This window comes from Saccostrea echinata, unplaced genomic scaffold, assembly GCF_033153115.1.
Source record: "Saccostrea echinata isolate AGI-Se365-2 ecotype Australia unplaced genomic scaffold, CSIRO_AGI_Sech_v1 ptg000036l, whole genome shotgun sequence".
In the NCBI taxonomy this organism is placed as follows: Eukaryota; Metazoa; Mollusca; class Bivalvia; order Ostreida; family Ostreidae; genus Saccostrea; species Saccostrea echinata.
Genome location: NW_026889785.1, coordinates 3,305,346 through 3,324,012, shown reverse-complemented (window position 1 = coordinate 3,324,012; position 18,667 = coordinate 3,305,346). Strand labels below are relative to the sequence as shown.

General features: G+C 33.4%; 1 protein-coding gene across 1 annotated transcript; it reads left to right on the top strand.

Moving 5' to 3' along the window:
• The first annotated feature begins 1,574 nt into the window (after positions 1-1,574).
• Positions 1,575-9,959, top strand: LOC133199769 (uncharacterized). The gene is made up of 6 exons (XM_061335615.1): positions 1,575-1,802; positions 6,275-6,409; positions 6,675-6,887; positions 7,605-7,660; positions 9,436-9,573; positions 9,920-9,959. The coding sequence occupies exons 1-6, from the start codon at positions 1,575-1,577 to the stop codon at positions 9,957-9,959; spliced, it is 810 nt and encodes a 269-aa protein (XP_061191599.1).
• Positions 9,960-18,667: the final 8,708 nt, after the last annotated feature.

Here is an 18,667-nt window from a genome sequence, read left to right as displayed (position 1 = left end):
CCTGCTGTAACTGCAGTTCTCTAGCCCATTTTCATTAACACTTTGGTGAAGTATATACACGTAATGACAAATATGTATCATAAATTGTTTTAGAACTTTTTTTTATCTTTATTGATGATTTCCACAAATTTTGGCTGATAAGGTCTTGTGACAGAATTTATACTAACATTTCTAACATTTGGCCAAGAATGCAAAATTGCCCCTTTTACGCCTGCGTATATAGTATAAAAGGGACTTTTAAAGAAAATTCTTTAACAAGATCATCAAAGCATATAAAAGATATAAAATTACCATTACTATCAAATAAATCACCAGAAAGTCCTTACTCTTCAAAAATTAGAGTCAAAATTATTTTTTACAAGACAATCAAGTAGGTCAAGGTTAAAGGGTCACATTCGTTGGTATAAAAAGAGAGGACTTGTCACAACAAGTATATAAAGTATAAAAACCATAGCTACAACCAATTAAAACTTATTGCCACGGTTACAGTTTGGTACATTTTTGCAAAAGTGGGCCAAACTACAAGGCCAATGCTAATGCCAAGAGGTCAAAATGTTCTAACCCAAAGAAAGGTCTTCTCACAAGGAATACACATGTGAAATATGAAATAACACACCTCAAAACAATTAAAAGTTCTGGGCAAAGATAAAGTTTTTGCAGACAAACAGACAGACAGACGGAAACTGTATGTCCTAATTTTTTAACACTAATAGTCACACAAACATGCAGTTGCCCAACAAGATACTAGATCCTATTAAAACCGTCTTGTATTAGCAAATGACATTATGTGGTACTCACCACAGTCATACCGGTATAATCGATAGGCGATCACCAAATACCTCAAATTAAGCACCAGACTAGAATCCTACCTATAGTGTAATATGGTCCGTCGCATTAGTTTTTCTCCTCAATACCCGGTTACAATAGCAAGTTTTAACGATGGTATTTTTTAGACTAAAAAGAAAAAAAATATTCACATTTTCTTACACATACGAGACTACTATAATAATTTGTGTTTTTTTTCTTTTTTTTTTCTCTCCTTTTTTCTGCTTGTCAATTTTTTTAGATAATCTGTCAATAATTTTTCCGACACCTTCTCCATTTCACTTTCTTTGATATAACATTTTACAATGTTTAAACAATTCCGACAAGATGAATTAGTTTATTATGGTTCTAATTCATTTATTTATTACAAGTATGCAATACACGTGACTCATAGGGATCGGAAGTATATTGAAGGGGGGGGGGCTAACTTAAAGTAAGAGGGGGGTTAAACTAAGAAAAAAAAACTCCAATTTTCAATGCCCAATATTACATGTATGTCTATCTGCAAAAAAAAGGGGGGGGGGGTAAGCCGCCCTTACCCCCCACCCCCAGGTTCCCACGCATATGTGAATATGACCTCATCAAATCAAAACAATGAGATTCCGTCCTATAATGGATCCGCCTGTTCACATAAAATTATTTATTGGAATAGTATTGGATGAGACTGTTCACATGATGCTGACATCATTTTCCCGCCAAAAAACACAAGTATATATTGTGTCACTCTAGAAGAATCGCTCAAAAGCGAGATGGCGTCTGGAGGAGTAGAAGCAAAAGTCTATGTAGTATCGGCCTCGCAAGAAAGGAAAACAGACAAAGGAGAATATCGGTTGACCGTAGTATTCGACAACACGAGTAAGGAGATGAAGCAAATGACATTCCCTCTAAAATTTAAAGATCATCTCCTGACGGGGAAATTTTACCTGATTAAAGCCGTCAGTATAGGCGACACTATTCGCCTATACGAAACTTCCCGGGTAAGAATAAAATTATATTTCAAGACAAAAAACTTGTTTTAGGAAAATGTTGCTCTTCTAAGTGAAGTATGAAATGTCGTTTAAATAACAAAAATATCTTAGGAATTCTACTTTAGTCACTCTTTAAAACTCGTCTTAAAATTACACCCCATTGCTAGTAATATAAGAAGCCTGCTAAAGACCTAGTAGTCTGACAAAATTATTCGTCTTCGTGAAAAATTAGGGCCTACGTTTTACAATTGCATTAGGCTAACGTGTCCCAGCTCGTCTAAGAAAGCGAAATCTTGACTTCGATCCCAAGACAGAATTTTATCAATTGGCGCCTCGCTGCAGGTACAATTTAATGTAAATTTCTGGTAGAAAATTTGATACACAACTGGACGTTGATGCATAAAAATTTGTTACCTGCGCTAAAATTTTGGCCTCTCGGAAGACCATGGGCAGGCACACGGTTATTTTGAGCATTGCAGTTGAAGTTTAATGCCATGTTCATATGAATCCGCATTAAAATTCTACTTCGCAGTGAAAATGCATTAATTCTGTGGAATTGCTCTTCCATGCTCCTGAAAATAAGCAAACAAACTGCATGGTTATATTGATGAGACGTGCCTCTTTCAAAATTGTCAAATTAAATATTCAATTTCCGTTCTCTAACTTTTGTAGGGATGCATATATATATATATACAAGATTGAAATTGCGAACACATATGCAGGTAATTTAATTACCAGAAAATACAGATCAAGTTTGACAAAGAAATTTTAAACTAATAATCATTGTAATGGCATTTGAAATTTTGTTCCTTACTTCAGGAGCATTAGTGCCATTACGACACTTAGAGTCTTCAAATATTTCATACTTAATTCAGATAGTGCAGATTTAAATGTTCAAATCATAATCCCTGGGGGCACCATGGGGTAACAATACGGGATGAAACTTTTATATAGGAATAAATACATGTATCGGAAAAATCTTCTCAAGAAGAATCAAAGCCATGATTAGTCAGACTGAAATAGAAGCATTCAAAGACAGTTTAAATTGATTCACCTTAGTTCAAATTTCAAGCATTCCCCCCATCCGCCTTGTTGATAACTTGCATGAAAGTTTACACACACTTTCTTTAAGCATGCAGGGATTAATCTAGGTTTTGGAAGAAATTACCTTTTCTGGAGAAATTGGAAAAATCATCTGGGGTTCTGGGGGTCAATCCAGACCCCCAGGGGGTGCAGGGCTAGCACAATTGGGGGACCCAACTGAATATCATCATTTCAACATACCATTTAAAGTGCATAAAATAGCAAAGAAAAACCATACTTCACATCTTCTGAACATTTTTACTTTAAATTTCCACTTTTTATGAAGCAAAACAATTGATCTTTTCAGCTCACCTCAAGTGAGCTTTTCTGATCACCCTTTCTTTGTCATTCTTCTGCCTGTCCGTCTGTAAACTTTTCACATTTTCAACTTCTCAATAACCACTGAACCAATTTTAACCAAACTTGATACAAATCGTCCTTGGGTGAACGAGAGTTGAAATTGTAAAAATGAAGGGCCAAGCCCTCTTCCAAGGGGAGATAATCAAGAAAAGACAAAAATAAGGTGGGATCATTAAAAAGTCTTCTCAAGAACCACTGGACCAGAAAAGCTGAAATTATCTCAAAGCATCCTGGGGTAGTGTACATTCTAAATTTTACAAATCATGACCCCAGGGGGAGGGGTGGGGCCACAATAGGGAATCCAAGTTTTACATTGAAATATGTAGTAAAAATCTTTAAAAATCTTAACAACCACTGGGCCAGAAAAGCTGAAACTTAGGTAGAAGCATCCTAGGGTAGTATAGGTAAGAAATTATCAAAATCATGACCCCCAGGGGTAGGGTGGGGCCACAATAGGGAATCCAAGTTTTACATTGAAATATAGAAAAAGAAAAAAAAACCCTCTAAAAATCTTCTTCTCAAGAACCACTCGGCCAGAAAAGCTGAAACTTAGGTAGAAGCATCCTGGAGTATTGAAGATTACAAATTATTAAAATCATGACCCCTGGGGGTAGGGTGGGGCCACAATAGTTATTACATTGGGGAAAGTCTGGTAAAGAACAGCAGGGCCAAATTACTCAGGTCAACGTTGTGGCCCATTGGCCTCTTGTTATCATTGTCAGGGGAATTAAATTTTTACTCATCAAAAGGGAAAAATGGGATATTCAGGGGAAATTTCACTTGGGCAAAAATACCGAATATCGGTAGTAAATATGCTTTAGATAATAATCCCTGGCATGCCATATGGTGGGTTGACTTTCTATTTGAATCTGATGTCAACTTCCTGTTCATCTCTGTCTGTATAATATGTAACAAATTTTTGTAACAGTTTTCTCAGGAACAACTCATTACAGATGCTTGAAATTTTAGCACTCTCTTTGTTGAGGCATGCGATATGTTGGGATTCATTTTTGTATGAATCTGATTTCAACTTCTGTTTATCCATGCATCTGTCCATAACTGAACATGCATATGTATAACAGGGTTTATACTTAACTCAAATTTCCACTAACCATGTGGGCTCCTAAAGTTTCTAAATTTGTTAGCCCAAAATCCCTCTGATTTGTTTTAACCCTTTGAATGCACTGGGACAAAATTAGATACCAATTTAATGTAATTAAATACTTTAATCTGTTTAAAATGAAAATTGAAGTTCTTATTACTATGTAAAATCAAATACCATATTAATATTCGATCATAGGAAATGAAATTCAATAAACAGTTACTACCCTTTTTTACAAGGTAATATGCATAGTCCCTTTTTCTGGACATTGGACTATAAAGCCTAGCTATTGATGAAGTGACACTGACACATGAATAAGATTTTTTTTTATTTAGTTTAAATTTATAATTTTTGAAACATCTCTGAAATAAGATTAGGCACCTAGTAACACTTCTTATCCATACGATTGAGTAATTAGAAATAATTTATTAATAATTGTATATCTATCACATATCCATACATAATGGAATGCAGGAAAATCCGATTAGGAATTTAAAAAAAAAGACAATCCTTTTATAGATTTCACAAATCATGTGGTACTGGTAAATAGATAAGATGAAGGATATTTACGAAAAATAGGACCTTGCTACTTTGATTTATTTAATTGATCGGAATTTTTAAGGCAAAAACCAGAGGAAAACGTCTGTTTTTCAATAATGAGACTGCGAATGAATTCTGGACCTGCAGATTTTTAATTCGCCACGTGAGCGAACAAGTGCTAAATTTTATGAGCAGACCACACCAAATTTTACAACTAGTGAGTGGGCGAGTGCTAAGTTTAAACCCTGTAACGACATGATACAGTCCATATATTCACATCAGAGCAGGATTATTACTAGTAAGCATTGTTTACTTTGACAGCATACTAATATTATGGTTAAATCAAACCCTAAGCATTGTTTACTTTGACAGCATATATAATGATTAAATCAAACCATTAGTATATAAATACATGTGTGACGGATTTGACTTTTATTCAGCATTTAATTTAATTGTCTTTCTTAGAATATAATTACGTGGTCTCTACTACATTTTCCAATAGTCATCGCTGATGTTAAATTTTAGTCCCATATTTATAACTCTATTTGTCTTCACAGATGTTCAAGTTAAATTTACTCCCATATTAGTTATCATTCCGAACTTATTTTGGTTCCTGAATATTCATTGGTTGAAAGTTTGCACTTTCAACATATCAGAAGTCATTTTAGATATTCACAATATTTACTATTTTAAAGCTAGCTAGTTAGAATGATTTTCATTGGTTAGAGTTTATATATAAACCCCAAATTTACCCAAGTTCAAGTTTCTCTTCTTTCTAAAGGGTTTAATCCCTAAAATGTACTGCCCATGCAGTTTCATTTTTTTGTTTAGGACATGCATGGTCTAAATAGTGTAAAATATAACTAACTTCTTAGCTGGAGTCACATTAGTTCAACGATGAATTGGATATCCCTAGGCCTTTATAGTGTTATTTATAATGAATAAATTGCCTTGTCCATTCTGTAATAAATTTAGGACTTAATTTAGGAAATTTTCAGTCTACTTGCATCAAGAGTCCCTCTACAATTTCTAGGGTGTTTTGTGGAATCTCTTAGGGTGTATGGAAGCTTTCATCTATTTTTATACATTTTTCTTAGGTATCACACTGAGAATTATAAACATAATAACTGTTAAAATTCAAACTTTCTTCTCATTTCAAGGTGTTGATCATAGTCTAGGAATCTCAGAACCTGGGTTGAATAAAACAGGACCACTTATTGTACTTTTACATAGTTATGAGCGTGCTTAGTCTGTTCCTTAATTGGTATTATTTCATAAAGTTGAAAGATAATTTTGCTATTCATATATACTTTGGGACAGATTGGGTACACTTTGCTGCCATAGACAACCTGGTTCCCCGTTTCACTTGTATTTTAATGTTTCCCACTTTTTCAAGGTATTTGAGTGTGGAAAATTTCCGCTTGAAATGGATAAAATTAAGAAGTACCTAAACCCTCCTGAACTTTCAGTAGAACAAGTGTTGGAATCTCCACAAAAGTCAACAGTTAGTGTAAAAGGAATCCTCCGTAATGTAAGTTGCACTGAATTTATCTGAATAAAACTTCAGCAATATAGTTGCTGTTCACATTCATCCATTATATTATTTCTGATGAGATATTTTTTAATCTCAAGTGATTTTTCCTAATCTTATCTCTCTCAGAAAAATTGATACTTAAGGGTCAAAAAAGTTTCAAATATTAAAGTTAATTTAATTCAACTGCTATAGAACTTTTCCTGCATTAAATACACTAAAGCAGTGTTTTACAAATTAATTTAAATGAACACTTTAATTCTAGTACACAGACATACTTACATCACCTAACAGTCAGAGAAGGGAAATTACATTGGAGTCCTTGCAGGGTGCAAGAAAAGTTGTCTGCAAGCTCTGGGGGGAATGCGCAAAGTATGAAATGCCTCCAGTGGACACGATAATATCGGCAACAAATGTTCAAGTGGATCAGTGGAGAGGAGAAATCTGTCTTAATTCCAGTGTGTTAACACGTTTGAAGGTAAGAGAGTCTTTAAAAAAAAGAAAGGTCAATCATCTCCAACTTGTTCTGTAAGTCATCATAGTGAAGAAAAAAAACATTAATATCTCCTCATTCTCTACAAGCACTGTAAAATTTAAGCATATATATATATATATATATATATATATATATATATATATATATGTATATTCCTAAATTGTACACATTTATATACCTTTTCTCTGAATCACAGAGGATGTATGCTAAACTTTTTTCATAAATTTATATTTCATTATAATACTTGAGGATTATTCTTCTATTTCATGCAGAAATAAATTGACTCCTTTCAGATTAGATATCAAGCAAGTTAGGCATAAGATAAACATATTTGTAATTAGGGTCCTGAAAAAATATGGAAGACCTTTGCTATACAAATGACATTGCCTATATTAAAACAAATTGTTCCCATAGAGGTATATTGATTTGCCTATTTGTCTTTTTCTATGTACATCTATAGATACTTTTGAGGTGGTTTGATAACTCAAACCATTTTCTAATTTTATAAGGACAACTATAACTAATATTTTTTGTATGCTACTAAGTACTAAGTGATCCTTGGCTTACCAATTAATGTTTTTTTAAGTACAATTTGAACATTCTGTCACAGCATTTCTATGTGTCCAACCTATGCCATATTAATTCAGGATGACCATCATTTTTGATCATGGAAAATGAAATATTGTTTTATTTATTTAGGAAACTCAAGAAGAAGGCAAGTTTCAAGGAGAAGTTGAAGCGTTGGAGGTTTCTGAGTAAGTTTTATATGCAGTAAACTGACATTCTTGCATAATTTATACAACGTCTATACGTTTTGTATCCCCTACTTAAGAATAATAACTAAGCCAATTTCAACCAAACCTGTTACAAAGCATCCTTGTATGAAAGGATTGAACCTTGTGTTCATATGAATAGCCGAAATCCTTTACAAGTATAGAGAGATAAAGAATGAAAACCACTGCTGCAGAAAAATCATTAAGAAAATAAAATGCAGACTCTTTAGTTTAGATTAATCAACTTCTTTCAAACCATATATAAACCCTGGACTAACAATGGAGCCAAAGGAGACATATTAATATTTAATTATCATGATAAATCTACAATATGTAATACCGGTACTATATGTACAACAGAGCTCAACATTAACGCTTGTCCACTTGTACACTACTAGTGAAAAAAATTACAGACAAATGTATATTGCTGGACACTTCTCTGATTGGACAAGTGCATTTTAATGTAAAGAAGTCTCTAAATATTAAAAATAATGCCTGTTGAAAGTTTACCGGTACATTAAAGACGCAAACGGTATGCAAGACCAAACTTCAATCCTGATATGCATCACTGTGCAATTGAGTTTACACTCATTAACTAATTGCATACTACTGCAAAGGCATGGAAATTACCCGTTACCGTCTTACAAAGTTTGGATTCTGTTAAATTTTGACAGCATTTAAGTTGTCAGGACAGAAAGTCTAGATAAAATGTTGTTATGTGTTTGTTCAGTATTTTACACAAGCATTCAGAGAGAATTGCATCAGCAATATTAGTCCCCTACTGGCAAGTATAATCTGGTCCCCATTAAAAATGCTGTAATTCCATATTTAAAAAAAATCATTGAAGTGGAACATAATGCAGACTGAAGTGGAACATAATGCAGATTTGATCTATAACTCATCAAGGTAGACTCGCATACTAAAAATCAGCTAAATATCTATCTGAAAGCATTTAGAAAAAAAAAAAGTTCAGAAAATCCTAACCTTAAAATTAAAAAAGTTGTAATTTCCTCAAAAATCAGTGAAGCTAAATGAAATTCAAAGTGATCTGTAACTCACCAAGATACATTCACATACTAAAAAAACAGCTCAATATCTACTAGCATTTAGGGAAAAAGTGCGAAAAACCCTTAAAAATTAAAAAGACCATAATTCTTTCAAGATTAATATAGTGGAATGAAATTCAAACTTGATCTGTAACTCGTCAAGATACATTTGCAGACCAAAAATCAGCTCAATATCTGCAAATGTTTAGGAAAAAAGTGCAGAAAACCAAGGGGAATAGACAGACAGAGGGACAGATGGACAGACAGACAAACTTGGGAAACCTGTAGTCCCCTCCGGTTTCACCCGTAGGGGACTATAACATCGTGCACATGTAATGGACTTCAATTGTTGTCTTTGTTACTTGTCCAATGGACAAGTAGCAAAGGAAATTAATGTTTAGACCTGTACAAGCATTTTAACACACTGTACAAACATTTTAGTTTCATAATTATGCCTGTAACTTAAATAACTTCAGAATTCTGTTAAATGGAGACTTTATTTTTTGGTATTTTCACATCAAAGTAAATGTTACTCAGATCAAGGTCATTGGAAGTTCAAGGTTATAGTCTAATTGTCCTTGCCCTTGTCAGGAATATTTTGATTTACATACATTCATATTCTTCTTAGAACATCACATTAACTTTTAAATATTTATCAATAAATTAACAATTTTTACAAACTTTTCAAATTATTTCTTTAAACGTTAATAGAAACTACAGTTACATCATTGTCAGTGGGATGACACTAAAGGTCCGTACAGATATGATACAGACCATCTTTGAAGGCTTGACCTTCAAAGAGAACATCAATGTGAAAGGATCTGTGAAAGGCACCACTGTAGTGGATATGTAAGTATACATCACTTTATGAGCGTTAATATTTTTGAAAATGTATTGAAGTTTGTGAAATGTAATAACATTTTTTGCAACATTTCATTTAAATTCTTTTCTTTAGAAATAATGCAACTTTATAAACCCAAATTTAATAAATTTTAATTCCAAAATAGATGGCAAATTCTTCAAATTAGCACACTGATTTTCAAAATTATGTTGCTTTAAAGAAAAAAAAATACTGGTTACAGAATAGGCAAATATCAATATCAATATATATATATATATATATATATATATATATATATATATATATATATATATATATATATATATATATATACTTTTCCTTTTTTAATTGCAGCCAGCGCTTCAATCCCGCCAAAAAGACGAAGAAAGAATAGAAACTAGAAGTCAGACTCGGTGTTACCTGTCTTTTAAAAAAAAAAAGACTTGGGAACTGGGACATAGGGACTACTTAATTTTGCTCTCATTCTCTTTAAAGAGAAATCCTTAAAGCTTAAGTAAGCTTTTAAAAGATTGAGTTTACTTCTTCTGTTTAATTGTATGAAACCTTTTGTTTCCCCACACATTTGAGTTTAAAAAAAAACTCAAAGCAAATCAAAAAATGTTCAGAAAATACCCTTTTATTTTCATTTAAAAAAAATCAAAAAGGACAAACTAATTAAGTTTGTAAAGCCATAAAGTGTTTCCTGAGTATGTGGAAAATAATGTATTCTCTTGGCGTTGAACTTGTTGAGTAATTCATCAATACAAAATGTCTACGCTAAAGAATTTTTCTCTGTTTATACCAACACTTCAGATGCATACTTTTGTATCCCACATGTTTTTGCACTACACTGATGTGGATACACATGTGAGTGACTTGTACAACTTGTAATTAAATCAAAATCATTTATTGAGAAAATCTTGTTTTTATATTATTTTAGTTAAGTTTTTTTCATTTAAGAATTTTTTTTTATCATTTTCATTCTCGGAAGATTCTCCTGTAAGATGCATTATTTTTTAGCTCGATCACAATAACTAGTGTGTTCCACGCTTCTTTCAGATGTATGTTTCCAGATGAGTGACCACGTTAAACTTTTTGGAGCAGGTCTCATTTCCAAATAACCAAGTTCTATGATGACCAAACTTCCATATATGATACATCTGAAGAAGCACACTACCAGGCTTGCTTCCAATTCTGTATCTGACCAATATATTTTCATGATGAGTGACCAGGTTAAAAGTTTTTGGAGCAGGTCTCATTTCCAAGAACTATGTTGACCAAACTTGCATGGAGGATACATCTAAGTATACACACTACCACGCTTGTTTCAGATGCTCATCCAGAAAATATAGGTCAGATCCAGCATCTGAAACTAGAGTGGTACCTTGTCCCAAGACAGTTATATTATTCTAACTAAATTCATGCAAGTTTGGTTCAGATAGGACTTGTATTTTCTTGGAAATGACCTGCATAAAAAATTTTAACCTGGTCACTCATCCAGAATATATAGGTCAGATCCAGCATCTGAAACAAGTGTGGTAGTGTTAGCAAAAAATTGCAGAATCGCTCCGAAACGATTTGAAGGAAAATGGAAGGAATTGCACTGAAAATAACTAACAGATTAACTTATAACAAACCTTTTTGAGGTTATGTATGATTTTAACCTAAAAAATAATCCATGTAAAGACGAAAAATCAAGCCATGTTGACTTTCAGAACTCTCTGGATTGTTCATAGAGTATGCACTGAGTTAGAGTTATCGCCCGTATTTTCTTTGCTAGATTGCCAATACACAGAACCCAGTCTATCATTAAACTGGGTCTATAGGACATTTATCATTTTAATGATACAACATTCCATCTAGATAAATTAATTATGCATCGAAAGATGAACACTCTCAAATTTGCTTCAGTTGCTGGATTTGAATTACATTTTCTTAAGAGTGACTAGTTTGAAAGTTTTGGATCAGTCCATTCCCAAGTAACTGCAAGCCCTATCAGATCAAAATTACTATTCAATTCCATTCAATTCACTTAATTGACAATTACCATGTCGGCATACAGTCATGAACAGTAATAACATAACACAAATTAACACGATTAATACATGCATGTACAAAGTGACAAATTTGAGGTAAACAAAATACTGTATATTTCTAAATATTAATATTCATTGCTGACTCTTTTCTGGTGTCAAAGCACTTTTTCAAGAAACAACATATCCTTCTAGCAGTCGTAATATTTGCAAGATTTGACAATTTTTCTAATGGGATTATCACTTATATATGTGTTAAATATATCGGTATACTTGCATCTATATTGGTCATTCTTTGGACATAAAATGTTTTTCATCTTCAATAAACAATTTACGTGAATAGCATAGATGTATTTCTCTAGGAACAGGTTTACAGTATCTACCCGTTTCAATAAACAATGGATCGGCAATTTTTAAGTTATTTTGTTTCTACATAAGTTTTAGACTAATACCGACGTTCGAAAAGGCATGTTCATGCAAACAGGAAGTAGTGTAACGGAAGACCTTCTCATTACTAGTAATGAGTTTCTAGTTATTATTATTATTATTATTTTTTTTTTCCCCTTTTTTTGTCGGCAGGATTTCTCAGAGATGACTGGATGGATTTTCCTGAAATTTTCAGGGTTGATAGAGAATGAAAATACCCCGAGGCGTTTTTTTCTTTTTTTCAAAATTCACTTCCGGTCGTCAGATATGTCCGATTTCCGTTTTTTTCAAAAATATTTTTTCCGAGTGAGATCTCAGAAACGGTAAGAGATTAAGTCACCAAACTTATACGAGTAATAGATCATGAGGAGTAGGCGAGCCCATTTGGGTTAATCGTGTCAGCCGTCACTTCCGGTCGTCACAGGAAGTGATCAAAGAAATCGAAAATTTCAACTTTTCTTTTTTGAATTTTTTTTTTGCATCACATTATTGCATCTGATGTGTAGTTTCGAAATATGTCAGTCCCACCGGAAACAAAAACGACAACTTCCGGTTAGAAGAGGAAAACTGCATAATTTGAGTAATTTACTTTCCCTTAAATATCTTTTATAGATAAAGTATTTGAAAAGATTTTAAGATATGTTATTCAGACTGCAAATGTCTAGAGTAACGTCAAAAATCTTAGTAAAATTCACTTCCGGTCGCGTGTTTTTCCTGTCCTCAAAATGAAAAGTTATCTCAGCGAGATCTCGGAAACGGCATGAGATTAGAACCAAACTTAAATGAGTAATAGACCTTGAGGAGTAGGCAAAACACATAGGGTTAGACGCGTCAGTCGTCACTTCCGGTCGTCACAGGAAGTGATCAAACAATCGAAAATTTCAACTTTTCTTTATAGAATTAAAACTTGCATCACTTTGTTGCATCTCTTTCGTGTTTTGAAATATGTTAGATTCCACCGGAAACAAAAACTGTAAACTTCCGGTTTATTGAGATAAACTACGTTATTTCGATGTTTAGCTTTCTCATAAATATCACTTACAGATAAGTATTTGAAATTTTTTTTATACATATGCTGTAGATACTAAAAAATGTCATGAGAAAATTCAGAGATTTTTATTCAATTCACTTCCGGTCGTGTGTTTTCCTGTCCCCAAAATTAGAATGTGTTCTCACAATTGCTCGGTAAGAGTAAAAGACTGAAGTCTAAAACTTTCAGAACTTATAGTCAGTCATCAGTTCATTTGCATCGTGTAAAAATCGTCTGTCGTCATTACTTCCGGTCGTGACAGGAAACGAAACAAAAAAGTATTGTTTTAGGTTATTTGGTTTCTACATAAGTTTTAGGCTAATACCGACGTTGGGAAAGACATGTTCATGCAAACAGGAAGTAGTATAACGGAAGACCTTCTCATTACTAGTAATGAGTTTCTAGTTATTATTATTATTATTTTTCTTCCTGGGTACTTTTTTGTCCGTGAGTGATCTCCGAAACTACACATCCGATTGAGGTGAAACCTTTTTAGGGTTAATAGGAATGTTATGTAGATTTGCGGAACGAAGGTCATTTTGCGCGCACGTGCATGCACGTGCGTGCGCGTGCAATGAGTAAAATGACCAATGTACTTGATATAGCCATAACTTTCATATCTTTTGATGAAATACTTTGATACTCAGAATATGAGGATATATTAATAGTGTAGACAAGATGACGTCAGAATGCACATGCATGCACGTGCGCGCATGCGCATTGATTGAAATAATCAATACAATTGATATAGATTTAACTTGTACATTTTTTGATGAATTGCTTTGAAACTCAGAATATAAATATGTATTAAAAGTGTAGACAAGATGACTTGATCAGCGCACACATGCATGCACGTGCATGCTCGTGTGCGCGCGTGCAATGAGTAAAATGACCAATATACTTGATATAGCCAAAACTTTCATGTCTTTTGATGAAATGCTTTGATACTCAGGATATAAGGATATAATAAAAGTGTAGACAAGATGACATGGTCAGAATGCACATGAATGCACGTGTGCGCATGCGCGATGATTGAAGTTACCAATACAATTGATATAGACTTAACTTGTACATTTTGATGAATTGCTTTGAAACTCAGAATATAATTATATATTAGAAGTGTACACAAGATGACATGATCAGCGCACACATGCATGCACGTGCGTGCGCGTGCAATGAGTAAAATGACCAATATACTTGATATAGCCATAACTTTTACATTTTTTGATGTAATGCTTTGATACTCAGAATATATAGACATATTATAAATGTAGACAAGATGACATTTTCAACATGCAAATACATGCACGCGCGTGTAATGCGTAAAAAAAACCAATATACTTGATTGCCTTATTTAATGAAGCTTACATGAAGTAAGACACCAAAAGGTAGTTGGGGAGCGTTTGGGGAACATCTGTAACGGTCCCCGTTACAATTAATACTAGTTTAAGTTATTGTAAATAAAACGGGGGGGGGGGGGGCAGACAGAAATACTCTTCTTAAACTCTGTCGCTCTCTTGTAAGATCTAAATTAGAGTATGGTTGTATTGTGTATGGATACGCAAGGACTTCTTATTGTAAAGCTTTTCTCGGTGACTGGTATAGTGGCACATCTTATATCGGATGGAAAGGATCCATGCCAGGCCTCGTTTTTCCTCCCCATCCTGATTACAGTCCAGTGAACCGTCACAGTCTGGAAACTTATGCAAGTGTTCTATAAATGCATGGTTCCACAATTTAGCAGTCTTTTCTTTGTAGAATTTTGGATTCGGGTCATCTGACACAGCTTCTATGTAGAAATCTACAGGTTGGACTTCACTTGGCCCGGGTCGCAAAATCTTCACCTCACTGCTTCGGCTCTTGACATCTGTAACTGCAAACATTCAATTTTTTGTGGCCGTACAATGTCCTGAAACTCTTCTTTACCTAGTCTTCTCATTGGAACTAGAAATGGGACTGGGCTGGTGGTCCCTATATTCTTCCGGCCTTTGTTGTAAGGAATACTCCCTTTTCTGTATTGATGTTGATGCAACCATTTTGGTCCCTTTTTTGGCATGATTATTATTTAACTGTACACTTGTAGACGTTTTATAAGAATATGCTATTGTATGTGATGCACATTTTTAAGTTTTGTAGACTTTTTTGTTGTTTATTTATTTTAGAGCTGTCTGGTCTTCTAAGAGAAACTCCAATCTTTGATGACTGATGGAAAAACCTCATCACCCCCACTGCTAAAGAACCTCTTATTTTAATCACCAGCCATTAATCAGTGATCACCGTTATCAAAGCCCCAAGGTACGTTATTGAAGTCTTTTTTGACACCTTTTTTTCCAGTCTGACTTTGTTTTAGAATTAAGATTTTTCAAATTTTTGCTTATTAATTCCTTAAAAATCAGTAAACTTCCTGTTTCTTAGCTAATTAAAGCTTATAAATTAAGAGTTGAAAAAAAACTTTTGAGCAAGTAGCTAAAAACCCGAACATTTCAGCTTGTATTTCATTCCAAATTTTTTTTCTCCATAATTCACTCATAAATTTTTTTTATAAAGTTTTGAAATACTGTAGATGAATTGTACAAAAATTTAGCCTAAAATTCAATAATCTGTTCTGGAAGAGTTTTCTCTTATTTTGCATCTCTTAAGGACAAAATAAATTTTGAAACACTAGTATATGAAAGATAAACTCATAGTTATTTTCTGCAAATTTCATTAACTTTTAGTTGTCTTAAAGGTAATAGCCAATGAAAATGAACTTAGTCAATTATAGTTCTATATATAGAGAGACAATTTCTTTTTTCTTTTTTCATTTTTGGCAACTCTTTGAGGCCTACAGTTAGTAGAGTATTAATTTTGGACTCCTGTGCTAGGAATATCATATCTTTAACAGAATTATTCCATTGATATAAAGGAAACTCCTTTTTAGGTGCGCATAATGTAACTTCCTGGATGGTGTGTAGGATGTTTGTCAACATGTTTACTGTCAATTTTCTTTCTAAAAAGCCACATAAGGCGTATTTTTTCTTATCTCAAATTTTTGTCTCAGCATTAATCTTTGTTTTCTCTTTTATGAATAATCTGCTGAGAGTCAAATTCATTTCATTAAAGCGATATAGTAACATATACTGAAATTATTGCTATGTGTGAGAGCTTAAAACTGTACTTGCCTGTTTCTCTCTTGTTTCTAGGTTGGCCAATTCGGTCATCTTCCCCCTAGGCTCTGTATCTGTATTCTTCTCGAGAGAGACTCCCAGCAATCCATCTTGACCTTCTTGCAATCCATCTGAATCTTAGGTTCGAATTCACCAAATACACGTGGACCATTTTATTTTGAGCTAGATTTTATCTATGTATGCATTTGCAGTCAACTTGTGAAGAGAGTGTAATCAGGTATAATAATAATTATGAATTCATAAATGTTGCACAAAAATTGCATCGGCACATGTGCAAAACAACATTATTGACAAAAAATTGTCACATAAGTCAATTCATCGTGATCTTTGGTACATATAAAGTGCTGGGGGCAAGTCTGAATTTTATTTCTTAAGAAAAAATTCAAAGAGAAATTCAACTTACCCATATACAAGGGGGCTAGCAAAATTCAGTTAGAGGACATACTTCTCTAGTAGATCCACACAGAATATCTTCAATTTATCCTTATTAATCACTTGTGTCAGTCAAATATATACACGAATTATAAATTCTAGCTCTATCCACGGACGTGTAAGGGGGGGGGGGGCGTTTCGCAGTCAATTTTTTGTTATTGTTTGAATATATGTATATCGGACAAGTTAAAGGAATAACGATATTAAATTGCAAATTTTCAACATCTTAACAGTACACTTAAGCTTAAAGAACAATTCAGACACTTGAATCAAACAACAACGCTAAAAAATCTTTACATGTCATTTGAAAGGAATGTAAAAGTTATGACACTTAACCCGTCATGTCAGCTCATATATGCAGTGACTTGACGTCATATCTAGGTAGTTCAGAGATGTTATTACAGTTGGAACAGTTTGATATTTTACGGACAGCCTTATCCTAGCCGCGTAGCTTCACTCCTTTCTCCCGGAATGTCAAGCAGGCCAGGTTCCTTCTGATCACAACACAATTCCTCCTGATGTTAGGGACCAGGAATTCCCTAGTTAATTAAACAGATTATTGTCAATATATATAGTTATACTAAAGTAACTGTATGGTGTGAGTTTTACCACTCTTTATTAAACAGCAATATATACACTAATATACTCTGTCGTGGGTTCTGGCCCGGGCCGACTCACCATCTCTACACCCGTCCGGTCTGTTAGCCATCCTGGTGGTGAAAGAGGTCCGTTATATTTTAAAACTGGTTACAAGCACGGTATATAAATGTTTGAGAAGGTAACATTTTTTTGATTCATTTTTTTTTTCAACAGTTATTTGGTGATCTTCTGATAGTTATCTTAGTTTGTGAAAATGGCAGAGGCTCAGTTATCATTCATGTAAGTAATTTATTTTCCTTTTTTTAACTTTAAAAAAATTAAGACTTGAAAAAAGGCCTTAATGAAATTTTTTTTTTTTTCAGTCATTTAGACTAATACCGTTTTCTTTAAATGTATTTTTACATGGACAAAATGAATACACTCTTAGAGATAGTGTGTAACTTTTTATTCATGGATCATTTTAATCTTTGATAAGCAAACATTGATTAAAATTTTGACACGAAAGACAATGAAAAGAGAACCATGATAGTCTTGTGTACATGTGGACTTAGTCAATATATACATATTTTTATATAATTAAACCTTCATTTCCTGAAGAAAAAAACTTTATTTCTTTTCCTATATTTTAATTAAGAACGCCGAAAAGAAAAATAAGGGGAGAAATAAAAATCCAATTCTGAGGGAACTGTTACGAAAACCTGTAAAAGACCAACTGCAGGAAATTCAGAAGCAGCCTCAACAACAGCAAACAAAACAAAGATTCATCAAAGAACTTTTCGGAATTCCAAATGTTGTGGAACAACTTACAAATTGATCTTGATGAGAAGAATTTCGAGTCTAGGTGAGTATATTAAAATACTGAATTTTATAAACAATATAGAAATATTTATATATATAATCGGAAGGAAGACCTACTCGTTGCTCGCAACGAGAACTCATCTAGTTTTTCGACTCTTCTCTTAAAATGTAGTCTTTCAGAAACACATTGCATCCAAAGCGATCTTCATCAGGAATTTCATACTCATGTATCAACGAATCAAATTTTGCAGTCTTACGATTTGTAAAAGACATTGTTCTAGTTGAAACTTTCTTGAAATAATGAACAAAAAAACCCACCAAGTGCAGTATATGATCTCATTTTATAGGAATAGATCACACATAATGACAATGCATTCTTTAAAAATCTGTTGTTTTTTATCGTTCTTAGATGTTTTCCAATTATACCCAATGATAATGATAATGATCATACTCAGATGTTTCAAATCAAATGATAATGCATTGTTTTGTAAATAAAAATCTTTTGATTTTATTGTACTCAGGTTCCTTTGTCTTCTTTAACGCAAACTTGCACATCATCATGACTCAGCAGGTTTCTATCCCCTCCTCCCCCTACCGCCCATCCATTGTCCGTGTT